Here is a 25,764-nt window from a genome sequence, read left to right on the forward strand (position 1 = left end):
AAAAGAAGCCCATGGGGTTCTCTCCCTTCTCTTGGGTTTGTTTGAGCCGCAATGCAAAACCCATGTGGATATAAGAAGAAACCCGTGGGCTTCTCTCGCGTGTCTGGGTCATATTTAAACCGCAATGCAAAACCCACGTGGACGCAAAAAGCCCACTAGGAAGCGACCATTTCCCCGCAAATTCACGCAATCAGTTTTGTGTGGCAGCTCTAATGGAGGGATTCGCAGGCAATAAGAGTGCTAAGGTGATGACTAAACGGAGTCTGGCCGCTCCATTGCTGCTAAAAATCGTCCTGTGATGGCCGGCCATCACGCTACTCTGACTTCGTCGTCTGTGCATTCAAAAGCAGCTTGCAACGCCAACTAAATTAAAGCAAGAAGCGTCGGCACATGGAGAGAAATGATTGAGACTTTGTCTAAACAGCGATGCACTTTTTGTCATTGTGTGCGGACATTCTGACCCGTTTTGGCCGGGTAAATGGGCATTCTAGTGCTACTTGCAGAAAGTGTGTCATCATCTGGACAATGTTAACCAGTAATTTTTCTGAGTGCACGCAGTCAGCAGTAACTGGCTGTGTCCCCGCGGTTGACATTTTTTTGTTCTGTTGACAGATCATCTGAATTTTTGACAGAGTTTGGTGCGCCTTAGCTGACAATGTGTGAGAATTGTTTAAACTCTAAAGATTTGGCCCCGAAGTTCTCGAGTCTTTGGACATGAGTGAACACCTGAAGAGATTTATTCCATATTGAGCGTGTGAATGAATTCAGCATAAAGCCTCGAGTAACGTGTGAGCTCCACTAGAAATTTTAGAGCGAATATTTAATAATGGATAATTCAAGTAAAAATGGGACCATTTAGAAATCCAAGAATGAAGGGAAAGTTCTTCCCTTCTCATCGAACTAATAAATTAATCTACTTAGAACTGGAAAAAAATAATTAATAATAATAACAGTAAGAAATAATAATTCAATCATTATGATTCAAACACTAACCATTGCAAGCATTCCTTTCAATCATATTGAACATTAAATCGCGTAGAACTATTAAAACTATCAATTAAAAAATCAATATATTATAATCATTTATCAGTCATCTCAATCATATTAAAAAATCAACAAATTAACTAACATAGATCTATTAAAAATAATACAATAAATATAAAAAATATACCAACCACTTATTCCGAATGCATGCAATAAATAACGGCCAAACGGGTATGAGAATTCCAACTCCTTCATCGACCAGCCTCGCTCGTTGCGCTCAAAAAATTCCAATTATCCTCGTCTGAATTTTTATTTACCACAAGAAAAAAGTTCAAGAAACTTTGGCCTCACAAATGAGGCTTTTTAGACCGAGGCAGCCCCACTTCGAGGGGATTGTCCAGAATATTTCTAATGCGCTTCAGTTTTTTGTTCCAGGCCTAAAAGTGTTTTATAATTTCATAGGGAAGGAAGCCATTGCGTGCTTTAATGTCGCTGTAGAGCTGAATTCCGACAAAAATTATCCAGGATAATTACCGTTAAGTCAGAGTTTTTTTAATGCAAATCACGCCAAGAAAATAAACATTAAAAATAATTTGTTTTATAAAAACGTAAGCGAATATAAACGTGAGTCGTATTCATTAATGTTTTAAAAGATATTGTAAAATATTGTCATGACTGCCGATAGCTATAATTAACCCCTTAGTTACCTATTACCTGAAGAACAATTGCTAATTAATTAGTTAATTAGAAAATGGCTCGTCAGCATGACCCGGTTTCTGATTGACAGAATCTATTAACGAGAATCGATAATGATGCTGATATTGCGATGGCATGCCATCGATCAAGCCTTGTTGCCACAGTGGCATCAATTCCTAGGCGAATGGCACAAGGGAAATTCTGGCACGAGTGACTCTACTGAAATTCGACCCCAGAAATACAAGGGAAATTTCGACATAAGAGTCACGAAGGAAATACTGGCACGAGTGACACAAGAGTGATTCCTTTACGAGTGGCAAGATCTATACCCGAATGACAAGATGTTGACACGAGTGAAAAGATCTCGGCATGAATGACAAGATCTCAACACGAATGACAAGATCTCGACTCGAATGACAAGATCTCGACTCGAATGACAAGATCTCGACACGAATGACAAGATCTCGGCACTAATGAAAAGATCTCGAGTCGGATGACATGATCTCGACACGAATGACAAGATCTCGGCCCGAATGACAAGATCCCGACACGAATGACAAGATCTCAACACGAATGACAAGTTCTCGACACGAGTGACAAGATCTTGACTCTATTGACAAGATCTTGACTCGAATGACAAGATCTTGATACGAATGACAAGATCTCGAGTCGGATGACAAGATTTCGGCACGAAAGACAAGATCCCGACTCAAATGACAAAATCTCGATTCGAATGACAAGATCTCGACTCGAATGACAAAATTTCGACACGATTGACAAAATCTCGACACAAATGAACAGATCTCGGCACGAGTGACAAGGTTTCGACACGAATGACAATATCTCGACACGATTGACAAGAACTCGACACGAATGACAAGATCTCGACACGAATGACAAGATCTCGACACGAATGACAAGATCTCGACACGAATGACAAGATCTCGACACGAATGAGAAGATCTCGGAACGAATGACACTCCGCAGTGTTCTTCTCTTCAGCTCCTCATACAAGCTCTACACTCCGCAGTGTTCTTCTCTTCAGCTTCTCTCGCCAACAATAAAATTCACAGTTTTGTTCTTCTTCAGCAGCTTCGTTGGCTCTTCAGTCCTCGGTGTTCTCTTATGAGAAGTTCAATTATCGCAGTATTATTAATACTGAGTACAATTACCGGTAATGATTGCCAAATTAACAAAATACTTCCAAATCTTGTTTTAAAATGCTGAAAAAAATATGGGAAGGCAAAACTCTGTTCAGCAGAATAATAAAAATACGACCATGTAAGCACCGGATGCCAAGAGCTGCGATGCTACTTGATATTCTCATAAATCATTTGGAATTTTTTTTAAGAGTTATGCCTTACTTGTTGCTGCAACTCACGCTGCGAGAATAAATTATTTCCTTCATTTGCATAATCGCCCAGGAGAGAGAGAGATTTTTGACCAGGAGCCATTGAAAGAAACACCATTTTTCTCACAAATTCAATCTCACTGAACCAATTCACAATGAATCACTGCTGCCTACAGCGCGGTCACGTCATTCTAGTGCAGTCTCTAACATAATACTAAATCACGCGTCGTTGGAATTTCGGTTAATGCTGGCTAATTTAAGTTGAATTTGCAAGCAGGCATTCATTTTCTGCAATAAGTATGACTTATTCACTTATTTGTCGAATTGCATTCTGATGCTGAAAGTTTCTATTTATTTTCGTTTATGCTATCACTGGTTAGAAAATAAATAAGTCGTCAGTGTTCAAATAAATACTATTTTTAAAGCGCATTCTTGGTCAAAATCAGAATTAATAAATATAGCCACCATGTCAGGCAAACATCTAGTGCAGCAACCAAGTCTGGTGGCTGCAGTATATTTAAATTAAATCATTTTAGTAAACGTAGTTCATTACTGATAATAATAAATAATAACTACTAATAATCACTGTACCTGGTGCAGCCAGACGATCTTGTACACAGCAGGACTGGAGTCAACTGTGCACTCGAAGTACACGTCGTCTCCTTCCTCGATCTCGGTCAGGTCCAAAGACCGGCCCGGACTGAGCACGGCTCTCGGGATATCTGCGTGAATATCATAACATTCATTATTCTCGTATCATTATCATCATAACCCTTCATCATGAGCCTCGTCTCATGTACATCATTGCATCACTACCAGGATCCCAGCGAGGACATCACTACCATGATATCTGCGTTACTATCACCATCCTCAACGTCATCACTACCATGAATCATAGTACCATCATCATAAATGACTAACAGGCCAACCCGGCGCTGGTCGAGCTAGTATTATTTTCGAGTAGGCTCAAAATTCTATTCAGTATGAAATCTATTCAATATCAACAAAAGGGAAAGGCAGTTTGAATTTCCGTATTGGGTTCCAGTTATTAATACGGATTGTATAAAGTTTTTTTATTGGGTATAAATGCACAACAAAGTCTCACGTTTCAGATCTTGTGCATTTTATATTCCGTTTGTTGATCTTTCAACGCGTTTGTATTATAATTGTGTTAAATAAATACGTTCGAGCGCGATTTATGATAACATGAAATATATGACATGAATGATCACTTAGAAATTGATATAAACCTTGGTAAATTTCAATAAGAAATTTCCCAAACTATTTTAATAATGAAATGAATGTATGAAAACAATATATATCAGTACTCACTGCAGTGACTGTCAGAGAGCGCATTTTCTCGTCGACGAAAACGTGAAGTCACGAACGGACAGACGGACGGACATGGCGAGCACAATAGTGCATTTTTTCCATAAATGAGAAAATGCGCTAAAAGACCAAAATAAAATTGAGAATAGAAAATTCAGTTATGAGGAATGGCTGAAAAATCAAATGGCTTTATAATCAATACATGTACATTTTGCGTATCAATGCATTAAAATTTATTTAAATGGCATAAAAAGTTTAAATAGGCCATATAAATGCCTTAAAATGTTTGAATGAATGTAAAAAGTATGAAATCAAATTATGAAATCAAATTTACAATTCAAATAGCAAATCATTTTGCAAGAAACGCATGTCATAGCAAACGATAATTGAAATTTATAAAAATAAACATGATATATTCGTAAAAAAAGGTTGATAATTAATGAGAAATTGTTAGAAATTACTGTTTCATATTCTAGAATCAGCATTAACGTCCATGCACTCGAAAAATGATGAATATTATTATCCATATAATGACGCACTTTCTTATCAACAGCACGAGCATAGCTATAATGTAGCACTGCTACGCACGTCTGCCGAGCCAGACTGCGTCAGGATGACAACAAGCTTAAAAACCCGGACCAAAAAACCGGCAAAAATTAAGTCGCTATTCGAACGAAGGGTCACTCACAGTTTCATACAAATACACAACATACAATTTATCACACTACAATGAAATACAGGCCAGCAGAGAGGATGCCTCCTCAAATTTCAGTCAAATTTTATAAGTCAATAAAGAACAAAAGCAGTTTATGAGATTACGCGCATGTTGCTGGAAGCTCACAAATTAAGAGTTCAAAGCTTTAGCTTACAGCGCTGCAGTAACGGGGAATTAAAACGATATATTGTAGAATACTTTCTTCAAATGCTGGCGCTTTATGACCCGATAAAAATACGCAGAGAAAAATCTTTTGGTGACTTTATATAAAAATCTCTTGGTGGAACAACCTGGTCAATATGTAGCCATGGTTAGGCTCAACGAGAATAAAAAGATTTGGTGAAAAAGTTCTCCAATTTACAATCAGTGTTCTGAGTGTATCGAAGTTCTGCTAATTTCTGAACGAAATTAAGTGTCTTGATCAAAATCCTGATGTGAAGGGCAGCAATATAAGTCATAACGCCATTGATCATTGGGCCCGAAATAGAGCCCCGCTATCGCAGAATTCGATTAAGCCGACATCATTTACACGCAGGAAATTTAATGGGTCACATTGTCCAAATTGGGACGCATTTTCAGGCAGATATCGCAAAAAATGGAGCAGAAGTAGCGTGTATACTTTTTTTTACGGCTTAAACTGGATCAGAATGACCCACACAAGGTCTAAAGTGCATCTTTATTTGGACAGAATCTCACTCATTTCTCTGAGTGTTTGCTCTACTGGAGCGTGCGCTTGCTGCAGGCTGAAAAACTTCGACACATAATTTGTAAATAAATTAATAAGTTTTCATATATTTACAATCAAGCCAGCTGACAGATTTGACCAACATTTTTTAACATTGTGGTTGAAAACAAGGGGAACTATAACAAATTTTGCAAGGTAAGAAGGCCTCTCTGCTGCGTAGTCATAACAGTAACGAAGTGAAAGAGGACCAAGATTAATTTCATAGATACGAAGGACACAACGCAACATAAATCGTAAACGTTGTTGAAAAGAACAGGAACCAAGAAAATTTTCATAGTGACGAAGGCTACACCACTGCATACGTCGTCTCTGAGGCCGAATGTAGGGGGAACTAAGATAAATTTCATTGATACGAAGGCAAAACCGATGCGTTTACCGTAACAGTAGTCGAACATAGGAAGAACTGGGATAAATTTAATATATACGAATGATACCCAGCTGTGTACGCTGTAAATTTAGCCTGAAATAGAGGAAGCTAGGATAAATTTTGTAGATACCAAGGCTACAGTGGTGCAAATACAGTAACTGTAGTCGAAAAGAGGAGGAACTGAGGTAAATTTTACAAATAATAAGCCCCTTCGCTCAGTACGTCGTAATTGCGGTCTAACGTTGATACAAAGACCACACAGCCATACACGTCGTAACTGTGGACGGATACAAACCTCACCTGTACACGGGCTGGACCACACCGCTGCGGTACCACAGCACCAGCAGCACCACAGCCTCACCTGTACACGGGCTGGACCACACCGCTGCGGTACCACAGCACCAGCAGCACCACAGCCTCACCTGTACACGGGCTTGACCACACCGCTGCGGTACCACAGCACCAGCAGCACCACAGCCTCACCTGTACACGGGCTTGACCACACCGCTGCGGTACCACAGCACCAGCAGCACCACAGCCTCACCTGTACACGGGCTTGACCACACCGCTGCGGTACCACAGCACCAGCAGCACCACAGCCTCACCTGTACACGGGCTTGACCACACCGCTGCGGTACCACAGCACCAGCAGCACCACAGCCTCACCTGTACACGGGCTTGACCACACCGCTGCGGTACCACAGCACCAGCAGCACCACAGCCTCACCTGTACACGGGCTTGACCACACCGCTGCGGTACCACAGCACCAGCAGCACCACAGCCTCACCTGTACACGGGCTTGACCACACCGCTGCGGTACCACAGCACCAGCAGCACCACAGCCTCACCTGTACACGGGCTTGACCACACCGCTGCGGTACCACAGCACCAGCAGCACCACAGCCTCACCTGTACACGGGCTTGACCACACCGCTGCGGTACCACAGCACCAGCAGCACCACAGCCTCACCTGTACACGGGCTTGACCACACCGCTGCGGTACCACAGCACCAGCAGCACCACAGCCTCACCTGTACACGGGCTTGACCACACCGCTGCGGTACCACAGCACCAGCAGCACCACAGCCTCACCTGTACACGGGCTTGACCACACCGCTGCGGTACCACAGCACCAGCAGCACCACAGCCTCACCTGTACACGGGCTTGACCACACCGCTGCGGTACCACAGCACCAGCAGCACCACAGCCNATGACAAGATCTCGACACGAATGACAAGATCTCGACACGAATGACAAAATCTCGACACGAATGATTAGATCTCGGCACGAATGACAAGATCTCGACACGAATGACAAAATCTCGATACGAATGACAAGATCTCGGCACGAATGAATGATCTCGACACGAATGACAAGATCTTGGCACGATGACAAGATCTCGACACGAATGACAAAATCTCGGAACGAATGACAAGATCTCGATACTAATGACAAAATTTCGACACGAATGACAAGATCCCGGCACGAATGTCAAGATCTCGTCACGAATGACAAGATCTGTTTACGAATGACAAGATCTCGACGCAAATGACCAGATCTCGACACATATAACAAGATCTCGGCTCTAATGACAATATTTCCAACTGAATGACAAGATCTCGACACGAACGACAAAATATTGACACGAATGACAAGATCTCGACACGAATGACAGAATCTCGACACGAATGACAAGAGCTAGGCACGAATGTCGACACGAACGCCTTGTGTGTCACGAATATCGATCTCAACACATAACGGAAATTCGTAGAAGTGACCTCGAAAATTAGAATGTAGGTACTACAATCGACGCTGAGAGTTAAACTCACATATACACACTTGCCACTCATACTTGCCACTCACACTTGCCACTCACACTTGCCACTCACGCTTGCCACTCACACATGCCACTCACACTTGACACTTAGCGTGACAGTGTTCGAGACACCGTCCCCCTCTATGTTGGAGGCCGTACAGGTGTACACTTGCCACTCACACTTGACACTTAGCGNACGGTTGATTACTAATGAGAAATTGTTAAAAATTACTGTTTCAAATTCTAGAATCAGTAATAACGTCCGTGCTCTCGAGAAATGATGAATATTATTATCAATATCATGACACACTTTCTTATCAACAGCACAAGCATCTGTCTCTTATACACATCTAGATGTGTATAAGAGACAGGCATAAAAGTGAATTGGATTCGTTAAGGCACAAGAGAGCGCAGCCGTGCACCACCAATTTTGTGCACCAATAAGCCCTGAATCGAACGCCTTGGATCTCTCCGGACATCCACCAATCAGCAGTAAACCACTCGGCTTTGTCCTCAACCGGCCTTGCATAGAACCTGCCGTGCACCACCAGGCCGCGGATCGAATCTGACTTCCGGGCATCGTTAAATTACGTAATTTTACGTTCGCCGTATCTGAGGTTAGGTTTCAGATAGCATAGTTCTGTTCCAAAATTTATCATCCTTCGACAAGTGGCCGTTCAACCGAGGGCTGGTTCGACCCGCGGCCTAGATACGGACGGCTTGAAGTGTTGAAGGCTACGTTCCGGAAGGCAGGAATCACGATGGTCCATTACATCTAGGGCAGTGGTGGTCTTCGGCAGGCGACCCAGGCAAAAGGGCACAAATGTGTTATTTATATTGTATGGGAGCACAAAAGTGTATTGTGTTCATTAAGGTAAATGGGCACAAATTTGTTTTCTATATTGTATAGGAGCACAGAAGTGAATTGTGTTCATTAAGGCACATATGGGCACAAATGTGCTATTTTAGTTTACTAAAGCACGGAATGTACTAGTGTTCGCTATGCACAGCAAGTACATATGAGTATATATGCTCCTATATGACATTTGAGCACAGCTCTGCAATGTATGTATAATGACATATTGATATAACTGTGCAATGTACGCATTGGAAGGCATGGCAGAGACGTGAAATGTATGTATCATGTCACTTAAACGTTTAAATTTGATTATGTTTACAAGTGGAAAATTAAAGCCTCCCTCACAGTCATCGCATCATCACTACGTCATCACTTCACTGAAAGTTGAATATTTTATCAATTATATTTTTATTTAGGCTGATATTCGGACTTTACATCATGCTTAAGTTATTCCATTTTCCATGCAACAATATTCTGCAATACATTTCCAAAGTGACTCTAAGCATTGGAGAAGAAAAAAAGAATTAATGTAATACCATTTATCATGACAGATGCATTAAACGTTGATATCAAATACCTTTTATTCTCAGAAAGAACTTCAAATCTTCCGTTACTATTCTGCTGCTTCAATTTCCCTTAATAAGTAATCAAAATTTTGTTGAATTCTCAGTTTAAAAACCCCAAGTAGTGTTCAGGATGTTGATCCAGCATGTTTTGAGGATTAAATTCCGTTTTAATTATCAAAAAGATGGCTTATGCGAAACCCCGGCCACATCAGCGCATTAGCGTGCGTTAATAATCAGATTTTCATGCTGGGATTCAAGTGGCCGCTTGCCTTATTAAGGCCATGTTATTGCCAGCAGTTCTTGATGATGAAGCCATAACAGAAGCCTTTCACGCAGACATAAACATGACCACTCAAAAACTCTTCAGTGTTCTTCTCTTCAGCTCCTCATACAAGCTCTACACTCCGCAGTGTTCTTCTCTTCAGCTCCTCTCGGCAACAATAAAAATCACAGTTTTTTTCTTCTTCAGCAGCTTCGTTGGCTCTGCAATCCTCGGTGTTCTCTTATGAGAAGTCCAATTATCGCGCGATTGTTAACACTGAGTACAATTACCGGTATTAATTCACAAATTATCAAAATACTTCCGAATCTCGTTTAAGAATGAAGAAAAAATTAAGGGAAGGAAAAAAATGATCAATGGAAAAATAAAAATGCGACCATGTAAGCACCGGATGCCAAGTGCTGCGATGTTACCTGCCATTCTCATAAATCATTTGGAATTTTTTTTAAGAGTTATGCCTTACTTGTTGCTGCAACTCACGCTGCGAGAATAAATTATTTCCTTCATTTGCATAATCGCCCAGGAGAGTGAGAGAGATTTTTGACCAGGAGTCATTGAAAGAGACGCCATTTTTCTTACAAATTCAATCTCACTGAACCAATTCACAATGAATCACTGCTGCCTACAACGCGGTCACGTCATTCTAGTTCAGGCTCTAACATAATACTTAATCACGCGTCTTTGGAATTTCGAGTAGTTTTTGTTAATTTGAGGTGAATTTGCAAGCAGCCGTTCAATTTTTGCAATAAGTATGACTTATTCCTTTATTTTTCAAATTGCATTCTGATGCTTAAAAGTTTTTTCGTTTATGCTATCACTGGTTAGAAACTAGTTGAGTTGTCATTGTTCAAAAAATAGAATTTTTCAAAGCGCATTCTTGGTCAAAATCAGAATTAATAAATATAGCAGCCATATCTGGTGGACACCTTGTGCAGAGACCAAGTCTGGTGGCTGCAATACAGTATATTTGAATCGAATCGTTCATTTTAGTAAATGTAGTTCATTACTGATAATAACAAATAATAACTACTAATAATCACTATACCTGGTGCAGCCAGACGATCTTGTACACAGCAGGACTGGGGTCAACTGTGCACTCGAAGTACACGTCGTCTCCTTCCTCATTAAATAGTTCATTTTAGTTAATGTAGTTCATTACTGATAATAACAAATAATAACTACTAATAATCCCTATACCTGGTGCAGCCAGACGATCTTGTACACAGCAGGACTGGAGTCAACTGTGCACTCGAAGTACACGTCGTCTCCTTCCTCGATCTCGGTCAGGTCCAAAGACCGGCCCGGACTGAGCACGGCCCTCGGGATATCTGCGTCAATATCATAACATTCATTATTCTCGTATCATAATCATCATAGCCCTTTTTCATGAGCCTCATATCATAAGCCTTATTGTTACCAAGAATTAGCAAGACATCATTGTAAATAAATAGCAGCGAACCCGCCTGTTTCGAGACAACGGCAGACTCGGTTTCAAAAATTCTTCATGATATCGTCGTGTAAATCATAATCTCACTATCATTGCGTCGAATATCTGCGTGGAAATCAGTACCCTCACCATCATCACTACCAGTATATCAGCGAAGATATCATGACCTTGCTGACATCACTAACGGATACCAGCGTGGACATCACAACCCAGACCGTCATCACAACTAGGATATCTGCCTTGCTATCACCATCCTCAACGTCATCACTACCAGGTATCATCGTACCATCATTATAAATGACTAACAGGCCAGCTCGGTGCTGGTCGAGCTAGTATTATTTTCGAGTAGGCTCAAGTATCAAATGTATTCAATATCAACAAAAGAGAAAGGCAGTTTGAATTTTCGTATTGAGTTCCGATTTTTAATGCGGATTGTATAAATTTTTTTCAGGCATTAATGCACAACAAAGTCTCGCTTTTCAGATCTTGTGCATTTTATAATCCGTTTGGTAATATTTAAACGCGTTTGAATTATACAGTATTTGTAATAAATAAAAACGTTCGAACGCGATTTATGATAACATGGAACATTTGACATGAATGATCACTTATAAGTTGATTTAAACGGTGGTAAAATTTGAATGAGAAATTTCATAAATGTTTGAATAATGAAATTAATGTATGAAAAAAGCACAAAATAAAATTGAGAATGGAAAATTCAGTTATGAGGAATGTCTGAAAAATCAATATATACATATATTAAAAATCAATGCATGTACATTTTGCGTATCAATGCATCGAAATATTTTATTTTTAAATGGTATAAAAAACTTGAAATGGGCCATATAAATGCCCTAAAATGTATGAAATGAATGTAAAGAGTATGAAATGAAATTATGAAATCAAACTCACAATGCGAATAGTAAATCATGTTGTAAAAAACGCATGTCATAGAAAGCTATAAATGAAATTATAAAAAAATATTTGATATATTCTTAAAATGACGGTTGATTACTAATGAGAAATTGTTAAAAATTACTGTTTCAAATTCTAGAATCAGTAATAACGTCCGTGCTCTCGAGAAATGATGAATATTATTATCAATATCATGACACACTTTCTTATCAACAGCACAAGCATAGCTAATGTAGCAATGCTACGCACATCTGCCGAGCCAGACTGCGTCAGGTTGACAACAAGCTTAAAAACCGGGACCAAAAAACCGGCAAAAATTAAGTCGCTATTCGAACGAAGGCTCACTCACAGTTTCATACAAATACACAACACACAATTTATCACACTAAAATGAAATACAGGCCAGCACAGTAGATGCCCCTAAAATTTCAGTCAAATTTATATGTTAATAAAGAACAAAAGCAGTTTATGAGATTACGCGCATGTTGCTGGAAGCTCACAAATTAAGAGTTCAAAGCTTTAGCTTACAGCGCTGCAGTGACGGGAATTGAAACGATATATTTTTAAATATTTTCTTCAAATGCTTGCGCCAGTGGAACAACCTGGTCAATATATAGCCACGGTTAGACTCAATGAGAATAAAAACATTTGGTGAAAAAACTTCTCCAATTTACAAGCAGTGTTCTGAGTGTATCGTAGTTCTGCTAATTTCTGAACGAAATTAAGTGTCTTGATCAAAATCCTGATGTGAAGGGCAGCAATATAAGTCATAACGCCATTGATCATTGGGCCCGAAATAGAGCCTCGCTATCGCAGAATTCGATTAGGCCGACATAATTTACACGCAGGAAAGTGAATGGGTCACATTGTCCAAATTGGGAAGCATTTTCTGGCAGATATCACAAAAAAAGGAACATAAGTAGCACGTATATGTTTTTTTACGGCTTAAACTGGATCAGAATGACCCACACAAGGTCTAAAGTGCATCGCTATTTGGACAGAATCTCACTCATTTCTCTGAGTGTTTGCTCTACTGGAGCGTACGCTTGCTGCAGGCTGAATAACTTCAGCACATAATTTGGAAATAAATTAATAAGTTTTTATATATTTCCAATCAAGCCATCTGACAGATTTGACAGTTAACCTGGTGGCGAATACTGGTATTTCTTTGACCATACAAATATAAATAAATTGAAATACTCTGAAGAACATATTAATACTTTCCCAGATTTTGTGATAAAAATATGCAAGAAAGTATACATATATGGACTATTAAGGATAATCTATAATATACGTAGAACATGTACGGGATAAATATAAAACTATAAAATTATATTAAGCTTACATTATCATGGCTCCACACCCCAAATGATTGTTGGAGATGAAGAGTTATGGCATAAAGAGTTAAGGGGCCAGGGGTTAAAGTTAAGCGTTGTACGTAATGGGGGTATCGTTGGGGTCGTGGATTCGTATTATGCAAGGTTAAACGATTAACTGACAGTTAAGCTAAAGTTTAAATGAATAACTGACAGTTAAGCTAAAAAGTTAAACCCTTAAGGGAGGGGGGTATGCCCTCCAGAAAAACTACCACATTTACTAACGGATCTCTCTGAAACTTCACACATATATGTAAAACCAAAATACAAGAACATTTTGTTCGTATGATTTTTTCGTAAAAATTAATAGGAAACGTGAAATTCATAGAAAACGGACAAAAAAGGGGGTACTGTAGAAATCTATCCCCTCCTAGGGTTTTTAAGCTACAACATTGAGACGCATATCATTCGTTGCGTGAAAACCATACCAATCGAATAACGAAGCCCGATTTTTTATTTTTTATTTAGTTTTTCTTCTACATGCATTTTTCCATTTTCTTCTCATTTTCTCCAAATTTTCCCTCCTCCCCCCGCCCCGTTTTGAATCCAAACTATACACAAATCTTAAAAAAAGAGTTCGTTACTCGATAGGTATAGTCTTTACGAATCGAATGGTATATGTCTCATTGTTGTAGCTTCCAAACTCTAGGAGGAGATAGGTTTTCCGTGACAATAACTGTGAATGTTGAGGAGAGCGCGACAAAGTCCCGCGCGAACAACAATATGCGCTCAATGTAGCAAAGATACCAAACTAAACGTTTCTGGAGCTTGATTCCACTCAGGGATGGTGGGAGCGACTACATGTGCACCTCCTCATACAACGCCAGGCGGCTTACTGAGATGCACCTCAAGCAAACACTGTATTTATAGTGCTGGCAGCGAATTAGTTCCTATCTAATTTGTTGAAGAACTCCTCCACCCGCCCCCCTTTCATGATCTGTCGTGAAAGCATAAATCAACGTACAGTGATGGCAATAGTACCGTTGGATAGGGCAGCATGTCAGCTTTAAGATGAGACTAAAAACCGGAAAAGCTAAATCCGAAAATTTTAGGGTATATTTCTGATTTACATAATCAGATTTTTAACATATTATATATTATATATATTATTATTATTATTATAACATATTATATATTAACATAAAACATATGACATAATATTCCCCCCCCCTTAACTGACAGTTGAGCTGAAGGTCTAACGATTAACTGACAGTTTAGCTAAAGGATAAACGATTAACTCACAGTTAAGCTAAAGGCTGAAGATTAACTCACAGTTAACCACGAGGGTCCAAGCATCGAAGAGGTGGGGGGCGGCGCCCTGGAGGTGGGGGGCGGCGCCCTGGGCGGTGTCGCCCACGCACTTGAGCGTCTTGCCGCCGTCGCCCACCGCCGGCGTCCACGTCAGGACGCTCGTCGTCACGTTAGCAAGCACCGATACGCTCTTTAGCTAGGCCAAACTGGGTCAGAATGACCCATGCAATGGGCAAAATGTGCATTGCTACTTGGATAAAATTTCTCATTTCTCTTGGCGATGGGCGAAAGAAGCAGTTGATTAAGCAGAATTTTTTGACTAAAATACGACGTTATTAGTGACCAGGGGCCATACTTTCAAAAAAGTTAAGAGATCGTAAGTTCATCAGTCAATCATTGACGGCCTTTTAATCAAAATCCACCAAAATAGAAATTGAGCGTAGAAAATAGAACGTAAGTACTAACGTTCATTTAGCGAATTTTGAAAGTATGGCCCCAGGAGTCAAACTATCAGAAATAGTTACGAGTTCATATAGCCTCGTCAGACAATCACTTGCTGCCTTGCTAACTAAATCCACCAATCACAAACGACCGTTACACGTACTCAGCTACATCGTTACACGTACTCACCGCTACATTGTTACATGTGTACTCAGGCCGCTACATTGTTACATGTGTACTCAGGCTGCTATTAGGGTATTCAGGTCGCTACTTGGTATAGTTGGGCATCATCTGTTCTATCATGCGTTATGATAGAGACCTGAGAGCATCTCTTATTAACAACTTTCTTGATGCTTTAACCTGATTATTATTATCCGTAACCTGATTCGCTGAATTGAGAAAAACAATAACAAATTTTTGTCAAGAAAAACTCTCTAGTCTTCAACGAAACTTGCACAAGACCGCTACTATGAGGTCGTTAGTTTCAGTTAGCGGTGAACAAAGCGGATAAAGTGGAAATTATCCCATGAAAACTCCAACATGAAATTTGAATATCCTGAAATAGACGTAAAACCTGAAACCTTCTTGTAATAAAACCTAACTTAAACAGAGCCGTAACTGTATATGGACGTCAAAGAACACGTTTTGGTCTGCATCGAGTCAGAATTTTAGACCAAAACTCCATTTAATTTCCTATTTTAACGTCTTTTAATTTGTCCGGGAAAGTGAACAGAATTACATTACGATCGTAGTTGTAATACTCACACTGTAGGCTGAAGGCATGGTTCCATATGCTGACTGTCTCTACACGTCATTGTATGCAGAGATTTTGTCCTAGTAAATCATTGTATTTACTGTCTGTAGATATAATTGATAAATTGGCACGGGTACATTGTCACTTATAATTTCTTCAACATTGATAACTTTGTATAAAGCCTGAATGATCAAAGATATTGTTCATAATTTCTCATGTGATTTAAATTAATGAAATAATTGCGTTGCGCTTATAAAAATTGGAAAATTGTACATGCTTATCAATTTTATGAAGTGCGTGGGTGACAAATACGTGGCCTGATTACATAAATGAAGGAAATTTTGTATAAAATTGCGTTTCATTTTTAATTTAGTTAAATTATTTGTAATTATTATTTATTCGAGTACTTCGGTCAAATCAAATTAAAACTCATTACAGTGTTAAAAAATTTCAGCATTTCAGTACAAAATTTGAAGACGACACAAATCTAAAAATACGTTTACCATCATCTCCATCGTTGCCAATAGCAACACGCGGGCATTATAAGAATTTTTAGCTCACAACTCAATTAATTTTCTTGTTAAGGAGACTCAACGCTAAAATTTTATGCAAGTTGAAATTCAAGCAGTAATTTTGGTTGATTACTAATATTATTTGTTATAATTTTTCAATTACAAGTATATTTTATTCTTGATGTTCTAATAAATTTAATCAATAATTAATTTTATAACTTGCTGTTACGGCTTTGCAGGAATGTTAGCAATTACTTGTTATTCAACAAAACTCTAATTAAGCTCTAACAAATAATGTGTTTGATAACTGGTTTGTGGTAGTGCGTGGGATTTTTGCCATTTATAGCTATCATTATAATTCGGATTAATCGTTGTTAATAATTAGTTGATTAACTTGTATATAACATTGCATGAAAATGTATTAGTAATTAATTGCTCTCATAAAAACTCGGATTAATCTAATTAATAATTAGCTTGTTTTCAAGCCATCGTAAGAATATCTGTAATTAGTTGTTATCGTTATAATTCGGATTAATCGCTTGTTAATAATTAGTTAATTAACTTGTTTGTGACACTGCATGAGAATTTATTAGTAATTAATTGTTATCATTATAATTCGGATTATTCGCTTGTTAATAATTAGTTAATTAACTTGTTTGTGACACTGCATGGGCATTTATTAGTAATTAATTGCTATCATTATAATTCGGATTAATCGCTTGTTAATAATTAGTTAATTAACTTGTTTGTGACACTGCATGAGAATGTGTTTTCTGTCCCTGACGTTACAGAGAGCGGAGATGAGCCGTCTTACTCGAGCGCACAGCTAAGCCTCTGTACTAATTAATTCCTTCCTTCATAAAACTACAAAGCAATTAATTTGCATTAAGAAAACAGAACAAGTCTGTGAATATCCACGCATTAAAGTGTTTTTGAATGAACGCTAGACTTTTTTGCATTAGGGATTAGGGGGAGAATTGAGATATTTTTAATTTTTTGACTAGAACAAGCTGCTCTTTGCACATTTTCAAGCTTTTTTATCTAGAAATTTTAAGCTATTAGAAGGCTTCAATGGGAGTCATTAGTAGCTATTAATGTAAACCTTAAAAGTTTTAATAATGTCATTTTTCCACTTTATGATGGAATTACCTAATATTTAGAATGTTGATTTGTGTTTTAATATTCTGCAATAATTTATTTCTTAATATAATATTTTGTCCATTGTCTACTGGTTATCTCGCTGGAGAACAATATCTACAAATTACCAATATCTTTATATCTTAAGGAATTTTAAACCTAAGAATATCGTGGAAACAAGATAGCTGTCCTAAAAGAACATATTTCCAACTTTTTTCAATATGTTTATAATGAATATCGAGGTTGCAGAGGCCGCAGTTTACTTCAGGAGAGATGCTCAATATAATTTGTTTGATAACTAGTCTCCATACTGTCGCGTTGTGTAGGTTTTTAGTTTAATTATTTGTGTTACCATACCAATAGTTGTACATTAAATCTTATAATAAAATTATTATTAAAATGAAAATTGACTGTGCAGTGATAACGCCTGTCAATGTAGTTGTAAAATGATGTCATTGGATCGCTACAAACTATGATAAATGATATGCACAAGAGCTATATGGGGTTTAAATTATGTAAAGGTTGGGTGGCCACTATTACGGTAACATATCTATAGTCAGCCTATAGTTTTAATAATAAATTTTTATAATTATCTATTATAATTATAAGTTTATTGTTTATAATAAATGTAATAAATATAATTATTATATATATAATGTAATTTTAATAATTATATTGCTTTTGTTATTGTAAATCCAATATATAATATTATATATTACATTATAAATAATATAGAAATATATAATTTTATAAATATAAACATATTAATAAAGGACGACTAATATACCCACCGTGGATGTGTAGGACGTTAAAGGCACGTCGTCGAGCGACCATGACAGCTTGACAGGGGGGCTATATAATGCTGACAGTCATATAATAATATTACTATAATTATAATTATAAAGGACGACTAATATACCCACCGTGGACGTGTAGGACGTTAAAGGCACGTCGTCGAGCGACCATGACAGCTTGACAGGGGGTCTATATAATGCTGACAGTCATATAATAATATTACTATAATTATAATTATAAAGGACGACTAATATACCCACCGTGGACGTGTAGGACGTTAAAGGATCAAACTTTTTATTGCAAACTTTGTGGCAGTTCAAACTTTTTACTGCAAACTTTCTGGCAGTTGAAACTTTTTATTTCCAACTTTCTGTTGTTTCAACTTTCTGGCAGTTGAAATTTTTTATTTACAACTTTCTGTTGTTTCAACTTCCTGGCAGTTGAAACTTTTTATTTTCAGCTTTCTTAAGTAAATTCCCGGTTTTATCGCGAAATTTATTCACATAACAGGCTCTTGATATTATTTTACACTAGCAAATTAGGTACATGATATCATTTCTGGCCTTATATTGTCACAAATTGAATAGAAATCAGACAATAATAATGTCAGCGTACTAAGAAAATATCATCATATTTTAATGAATATATGATATCTATTCTACGTTGTACATGTGCATAGACAACAATGAGCTTTTGGAACAATCAAATATATCAGATTATTAGAGTTTCAAATTAAATACAATTTTTCTGAAAAGAATGCCACAGTTGTACCTGTGTTGTTAAACTGTTCATCTATATCAGAACTAATTGATAGTTTTCATGAGGTTTAGCCCATTTATCGCACTTCTTTTTGAGTTTTTGCATATAAATTTATTAATATTCTATAATCCGAAGTTTGCTTCCAAAATGTTTTCATTGAAATAATGATGAATTTACGTGGCTGTTCTTCGCTTTCTAATTCATAATTAAAGGAACTCGTATGCTGTTTCATTCGTTGTGCGGTCATACCAATAGTTATAAATTATTAAAAAATTACCCCACAGGTAGCTCGTGTCACCGGTATACAATACGCCCTGAATACAACATAGCCGCACTTAGCGTGTTAAAATTATTATTATTATGAAATTTTTATTTATTATTATATGAATATCATAACTCAGATGCAAATAGAGGTCTATTATCGAAATTCTAATTAAATAAGACAAATATCGTGGCTCACATACGAATAATTATCTATTATTAAAATTGAAATTATTATTATAATAAGGTAATGAGCAAATCTCGTGGCTCACATGAGAAAATTTATACATTAATAAAATATAATTTAAATTGGTAATAAAAAAGGTAATGAGCAAATATCGTGGCTCACATGCGAATAGTTTATTAAAATATAATTGAAATTAATATTTAAATTGGTAATTGACATATATTATGGCTCACATGTCATGTCGACGGTGACGGCAGAACTGAGGGGCGTGGTGAGGGCAGTGTTGGTAGCCCTACATGTGAGGGTCCGGTGTAAGTCTTCCCTCGTCAGAGGTTCTAACAGCAACGTGTTGGCAACAGTTCTTGGCTCTACCACAACCGTGGTAGTGATCAGTTGTTGGTTGTGGGTTGGTGATCCGTCCAGCTGCGTGTCACCATTCCACCATGACACTGATGGTGATGGTGTGCCGCCCTCAGCGGTGCATTTTATACGAAGGGCAGCGCCCTCTTGCAAGGGGCCTACAATGGAGCTAACTTCGCTGCCATCGGCTGCTGTGATAGTCAGGCGCCGGGGGGGCACTGTTGTGTACACGCATCATAATTAATTAGTTGTTGTGTACACGCATCATAATTAATTAGTTGTTGTGTACACGCATCATAATTAATTAGTTGTTGTGTACACGCATCATAATTAATTAGTTGTTGTGTACACGCATCATAATTAATTAGTTGACACTCAGAGAAATTACTGATAATTTGTCCAAATAATGATGGATTTCTTGCCTCTTCTGGGTCACCTTAACACAGTTTGGCCCGGCAAAAACGACTTTGTGTACTACCGGCAGAAATTGTCAGCTCAGTATTTAGACAATATGGCACATTCAATTTTCTAACTGTATTATTAGAGACAATTAATAAAATTTAATAGCAAGCAAGGGTGGGTAAGCATTTTTGGAAGTAAGAATTGATTATTATGGGATGATTAATTCTAATGAGAAAATTAAATATTTAGTGAATTATCCGTACAGTTTGGCCATGAGATTGATACATCTAATTATGGGGATTATGTTTGTAGATTATGATTTAGAATTACGAATTTAAACTTGAGTCAGTGTTCAAAATTAAAACTATAATTTTATGAAATATAATAAAATTATGTTTTACATTGATATACAATTTCCTCACTTAAATTTCCCGTTCCAATCATCTAAGAAAATGTACTTTGAAATAGTAAATGATTGTTTCCATTCAGTTACCATATATTTATGTCAGACTAACGTGGCAAAAACTCCCGTATTCTTCACACGCCCGCGGGTGAGAAGACTAAAGTTTAAGACTTGATGTTAAGACTTGATTTAAAGACTTGATTTAACTTGATTTAATGACTTTATTTAAAGACTTGATTTAAAGACTTGATTTAAAGACTTGATTTAATGACTTTATTTAAAGACTTGATTTAAAGACTTGATTTAAAGACTTGATTTTAAGACTTGATTTAAAGACTTGATTTTAAGACTTGATTTAAAGACTTGATTTAAAAACTTGATTTAAAGACTTGATTTAAAGACTTGATTTAAAAACTTGATTTGAAGACCGATTTAAATAAAGTCTTGATTTTCTTTAGGAATAATATTCTCTAAGAATTTAAAAAATGAAAATTTTAAGCAAATTCGCCATTTATTCATCAGAAACGTTTCGCAGACCATCTCTATCATGAGATTAAATAGTTCTAATAGATAAAATAAATACCAACGTTTTCGATAAAGATACGGGGAATTTAAAGCGTTTTTCCTTTTTTTAAATTCTTGGAGAACTTGCGATTCCCGTGAGACTAATTACATGAATAGTTTTCTCTTCAAATTCTTGTAAGATGTTCATGACTGCTGACATGGATATTGTCTCGGCTAAGAACATCGGCTAAGCATAATTATATTATGAAGTAATATAGGTTTTATAAGGTTAGGTATTACGCACCTATAACTGTAAGGTTGACGGTGTAGGTGAGTGTGGGGTTCGAGCGGAAGTCTATCCTGCATGTGTAGGTTGCAGCGTCCTTAGGAGACACGCTTATAAGGTTAGGTTTTACGCACCTATAACTGTAAGGTTGACGGTGTAGGTGAGTGTGGGGTTCGAGCGGAAGTCTATCCTGCATGTGTAGGTTGCAGCGTCCTTAGGAGACACGCTTATAAGGTTAGGTTTTACGCACCTATAACTGTAAGGTTGACGGTGTAGGTGAGTGTGGGGTTCGAGCGGAAGTCTATCCTGCATGTGTAGGTTGCAGCGTCCTTAGGAGACACGCTTATAAGGTTAGGTTTTACGCACCTATAACTGTAAGGTTGACGGTGTAGGTGAGTGTGGGGTTCGAGCGGAAGTCTATCCTGCATGTGTAGGTTGCAGCGTCCTTAGGAGACACGCTTATAAGGTTAGGTTTTACGCACCTATAACTGTAAGGTTGACGGTGTAGGTGAGTGTGGGGTTCGAGCGGAAGTCTATCCTGCATGTGTAGGTTGCAGCGTCCTTAGGAGACACGCTTATAAGGTTAGGTTTTACGCACCTATAACTGTAAGGTTGACGGTGTAGGTAAGTGTGGGGTTCGAGCGGAAGTCTATCCTGCATGTGTAGGTTGCAGCGTCCTTAGGAGACACGCGTTGTAGACTCAGAGTTGAACGGTCAGCATTGAACGTAGCCCGCGCCCCTACAGCCTGAGTGTTCTTCCAGTGCGACGCAACTCCGCTGCGTACGTCGTAACTGAGGGTGAAAGCAGGGTGAAAATAGGCATAAATTGCATAAATATGAAGGCCACATCACTGCACACATTGTAACTGTGGTTGAAAACAGGGGGAACTGAGATAAATTTTGCAAGGTAAGAAGGCCTCACTGCTACGTAGTCGCAACAGTGACGAACTGGAAGTGCCCAGAAAAACTGACCTATAACCTCCCCCCCTCCCTAGTCGCCACTACCAGGATGGGCAATTACAACAACAACAACAACTGAAGACTCTCACTCGGAACTGCTGCGAAAAGCGCAAAATGTAGTCGAGCACTAAACCCAGGGAAATGAGTGGGACTCAGTCCCAGTAGCGATATACCATTACCCGTTGTGTGGGTTTTGGCTCGGCATAATGATGTAGCAGTGCTACGTGCAGAAAGTGTTTCACTTCACAAAATCGGTCAGTATATGAAACACTTTTTAATTTAGTCTTACTTGCATTTATTGTGACAATATGACCCGCTTATTTTTCTCGGTGTACAGTACAAGTAAACAAAACGATTCTCTCTCATGCATGGCTTCCGTATACTTTCAGAGAAGCTTATAATATTGCGCTCAGTTTGCGATTACAATGCATTTTGTGACGCAGCACTGCCGCTTATAATTGTTAATAAATAATAATTATGTACAGGGTGCGCCACAGAAACTTACTTATTTGAAAAAATTCCTGTGCGGTTAGTTGGTCGGGTAGAGGGGCGAGAGGGGGTGCATCTGAAGGGGAAAGTTCCCAAGTTTGTTTCTCAAAGTTTCTCAAATAAATTTGCTGTAGTGCAAGAATTAACTGAACGCGATTTTGTTAGAAAAAAATTTGGGATACTGTTTTCTCGAATAAAAAAAAATTTAAAACAATAACTGAAGTACTTTTGTTTTTATTGATCTTTCAAATATGTAAGTTTCTGTGGCGCACCCTGTACGATCTCACATGCGTTTTTATAAATGGGCTGTAGTGTTCGATTAATAATTTGTTGAATGAGTGCGGCAAATGTCACAAATATAATTTTTTCAAAACTCAACTTTGGCCATTTTAAATTTTATCAGGTTTGGTTTTCAAAGTCGTCCTCTAGCTCGGTTCGAGATTTATCACGCAGCGAAATTCGAGATTAAGTTCATGTTATAATTTTCCGCATCATTATGACTCTACTGTAAAATGTAACGAATTTAATTTATGAATTAAGAAGAATTTCTCTTTTACAGCCATCCTCTGCTAGTTTTCTGAAATCTTTCATTGGCCTGCCGAAAAGCTAAATTTTAAGCAATTTTTTTCGAGCGTTAACGCTGCTGCAAATGCATGCCTGAACTCTACAAATTCCTCGTGGAGATTTTTTTTTCCTTGCCAAATGCCTTCAATATGGTTTGATAAACTGCATCATAAAGCGATATCTGCAGTGGAGAAAAATTTATAGATGTAACTTTGAAATGAACCATCTAGGTTTACAAAGAGAAACCTTATAACATATACATTTCATGCGTATTTTACACCGTGAAATATGCACGAGAAATATTTTTCAATTAAATTTCTTTACGCCTTCCTGCCTTCGGCTCCCTATAGAGGCTCTTGAGCAACACGGCTCGGCTTTGCGCACTCAGAAAAATAAGTGAAACTTCGTCAAAATAGATATTCAGCCCTTGCCCTGATGTCGGTCATCCTGACACAGTTTGGCCGTGCAAATGGACATATCAGTGCAGCGTCCGCTCTCCGCTCGTTCTGAGGGTAAGAAACTGTGTCACTATTTGAACAACTTGACCCATTCATTTTCCTGAGAGCCTCTGACCCCTGACGCACCTGTACACGGGCTTGACCACACCGCTGCGGTGCCACAGCACCAGCAGCACCACAGCCTCACCTGTACACGGGCTTGACCACACCGCTGCGGTACCACAGCACCAGCAGCACCACAGCCTCACCTGTACACGGGCTGGACCACACCGCTGCGGTACCACAGCACCAGCAGCACCACAGCCTCACCTGTACACGGGCTTGACCACACCGCTGCGGTACCACAGCACCAGCAGCGCCCGGTCTTCAGGTTGTGGAGACCGCAGGTCGCAGGGCAGGTCTGCAGACCCCCCGGCCACCGCCACAACCGCAGACCACGGACCTGTGGTGTGGTGTAGCTCTTATATATATAGTATATACCTCTTATAGGTTTGATATATGTGTGGTATATGTTTCATATGGCGTGGTATGAACCTTTCAGTATTATTATGTGTGTGTATTCTAATAATTTTCATGATTAATGAAACTCATTAATAGAGCACAATTCTCAATCACGAATAAATTATCTTAATTCGTTGAATCTTCGTTTTAATTCTTCTTTACATAATTTTAATTCGTTTTCTACACGCTTTTCGGTGTGGAGAAATGTTTTTACTTCGAAAAATTCTTCCTGGTAAATATGCGTCTAATCAAAGGCTATCCCTAAAGCAAATATTCATGAGAATTTACGTGAAAAATCATAAAAGTCCCGCAAAAATTATTTTCCCTTTCAAAACCTAATTCGAATTATGCTACTCAGAACTCTGGATGTCCGTCCCGTAGTCATGTGGTTTTGTTCTTATTTTAAGAGAATGATGTCCTATATAAATTGTAACTGTAATATAATAAGCTGGGTTAGAATTTATAATAAAATAAATAAAATTTCTCGATAAGATCCCGACGCCGATGGCACACGAATGTCTCTTGTGCATTTTTAACGGCTTGAATCTTTACTCCAGAACTTGAGACGTAAGCTGGATTGCATGGAATTAAAGGAGCTCCCGAGGAAACACGTGACGGAAAAAATGACTTAACTCGCAGTTCTTAGGCAGCTGCGAGTTCTTTCTTTGAATTATAAACTCTTGTGCATTAACATTTGGAAAATAAATTCCTCAAAATAAAATGTTTTTATCAACCATCTCTCAACTAAAATTTATAATAGTTTTACAGAATACCGAAACAGGCTTTAATACTGCGTATGAACTTCACAATAAAGGCAATATATGTAAATAATATCGGTTAATGTGGATTACAACTTTGGATTAGTGGAGGAATGTTTTAACGCAATATCAATAAACAATATAGGTTAATGAGGATAAACAGTTATATTAGCATAATAATATTTAGCTACTTACTGACGTAGTCGTCTTGACCAGGATATCTAGACAAGATGCCATCGGGTGGTGGCACCGACACTTTGGCACTTACCACACTGCCACTAAACGCCACTACGAACAGCGTCATCAGTGTGCTGGCACTCTGCATTATGCCACCCTGCATACTGAATCTAAATGGTGACACTTGGCATACTGAATCTAAATTGTGACACTGGGCATACTGAATCTAAATTGTGACACTTGGCATACTGACTCAAAATAGTGACGCTTGGCATACTGAATCTAAATAATTAACATTCGGACGCCTTCATTAATTGTGAGAGAAGCTCCAGCACAACTCATTGCCTGCAACAATAA

At 38.3% G+C, this 25,764-nt stretch overlaps 1 protein-coding gene across 1 annotated transcript in view; it reads right to left on the minus strand.

The window, feature by feature from the left end:
- Positions 1–25,555, minus strand: part of LOC108673206 (nephrin) — a gene marked incomplete in the record, with an annotated part of 76,695 nt that extends 51,140 nt beyond the window's left edge. Inside the window, 9 exon segments of the mRNA XM_047881997.1 lie at positions 8,105–8,212; positions 10,637–10,661; positions 10,908–11,038; positions 14,721–14,895; positions 18,467–18,537; positions 19,779–20,123; positions 22,099–22,292; positions 24,281–24,413; positions 25,426–25,555. Of these exon segments, the coding sequence (XP_047737953.1) occupies positions 8,105–8,212; positions 10,637–10,661; positions 10,908–11,038; positions 14,721–14,895; positions 18,467–18,537; positions 19,779–20,123; positions 22,099–22,292; positions 24,281–24,413; positions 25,426–25,555 (1,312 nt within the window).
- Between the last annotated feature and the right edge of the window lie 209 nt (positions 25,556–25,764).

This window comes from Hyalella azteca, unplaced genomic scaffold (genome assembly GCF_000764305.2).
Source record: "Hyalella azteca isolate HAZT.00-mixed unplaced genomic scaffold, Hazt_2.0.2 contig9374, whole genome shotgun sequence".
NCBI lineage: Eukaryota > Metazoa > Arthropoda > Malacostraca > Amphipoda > Hyalellidae > Hyalella > Hyalella azteca.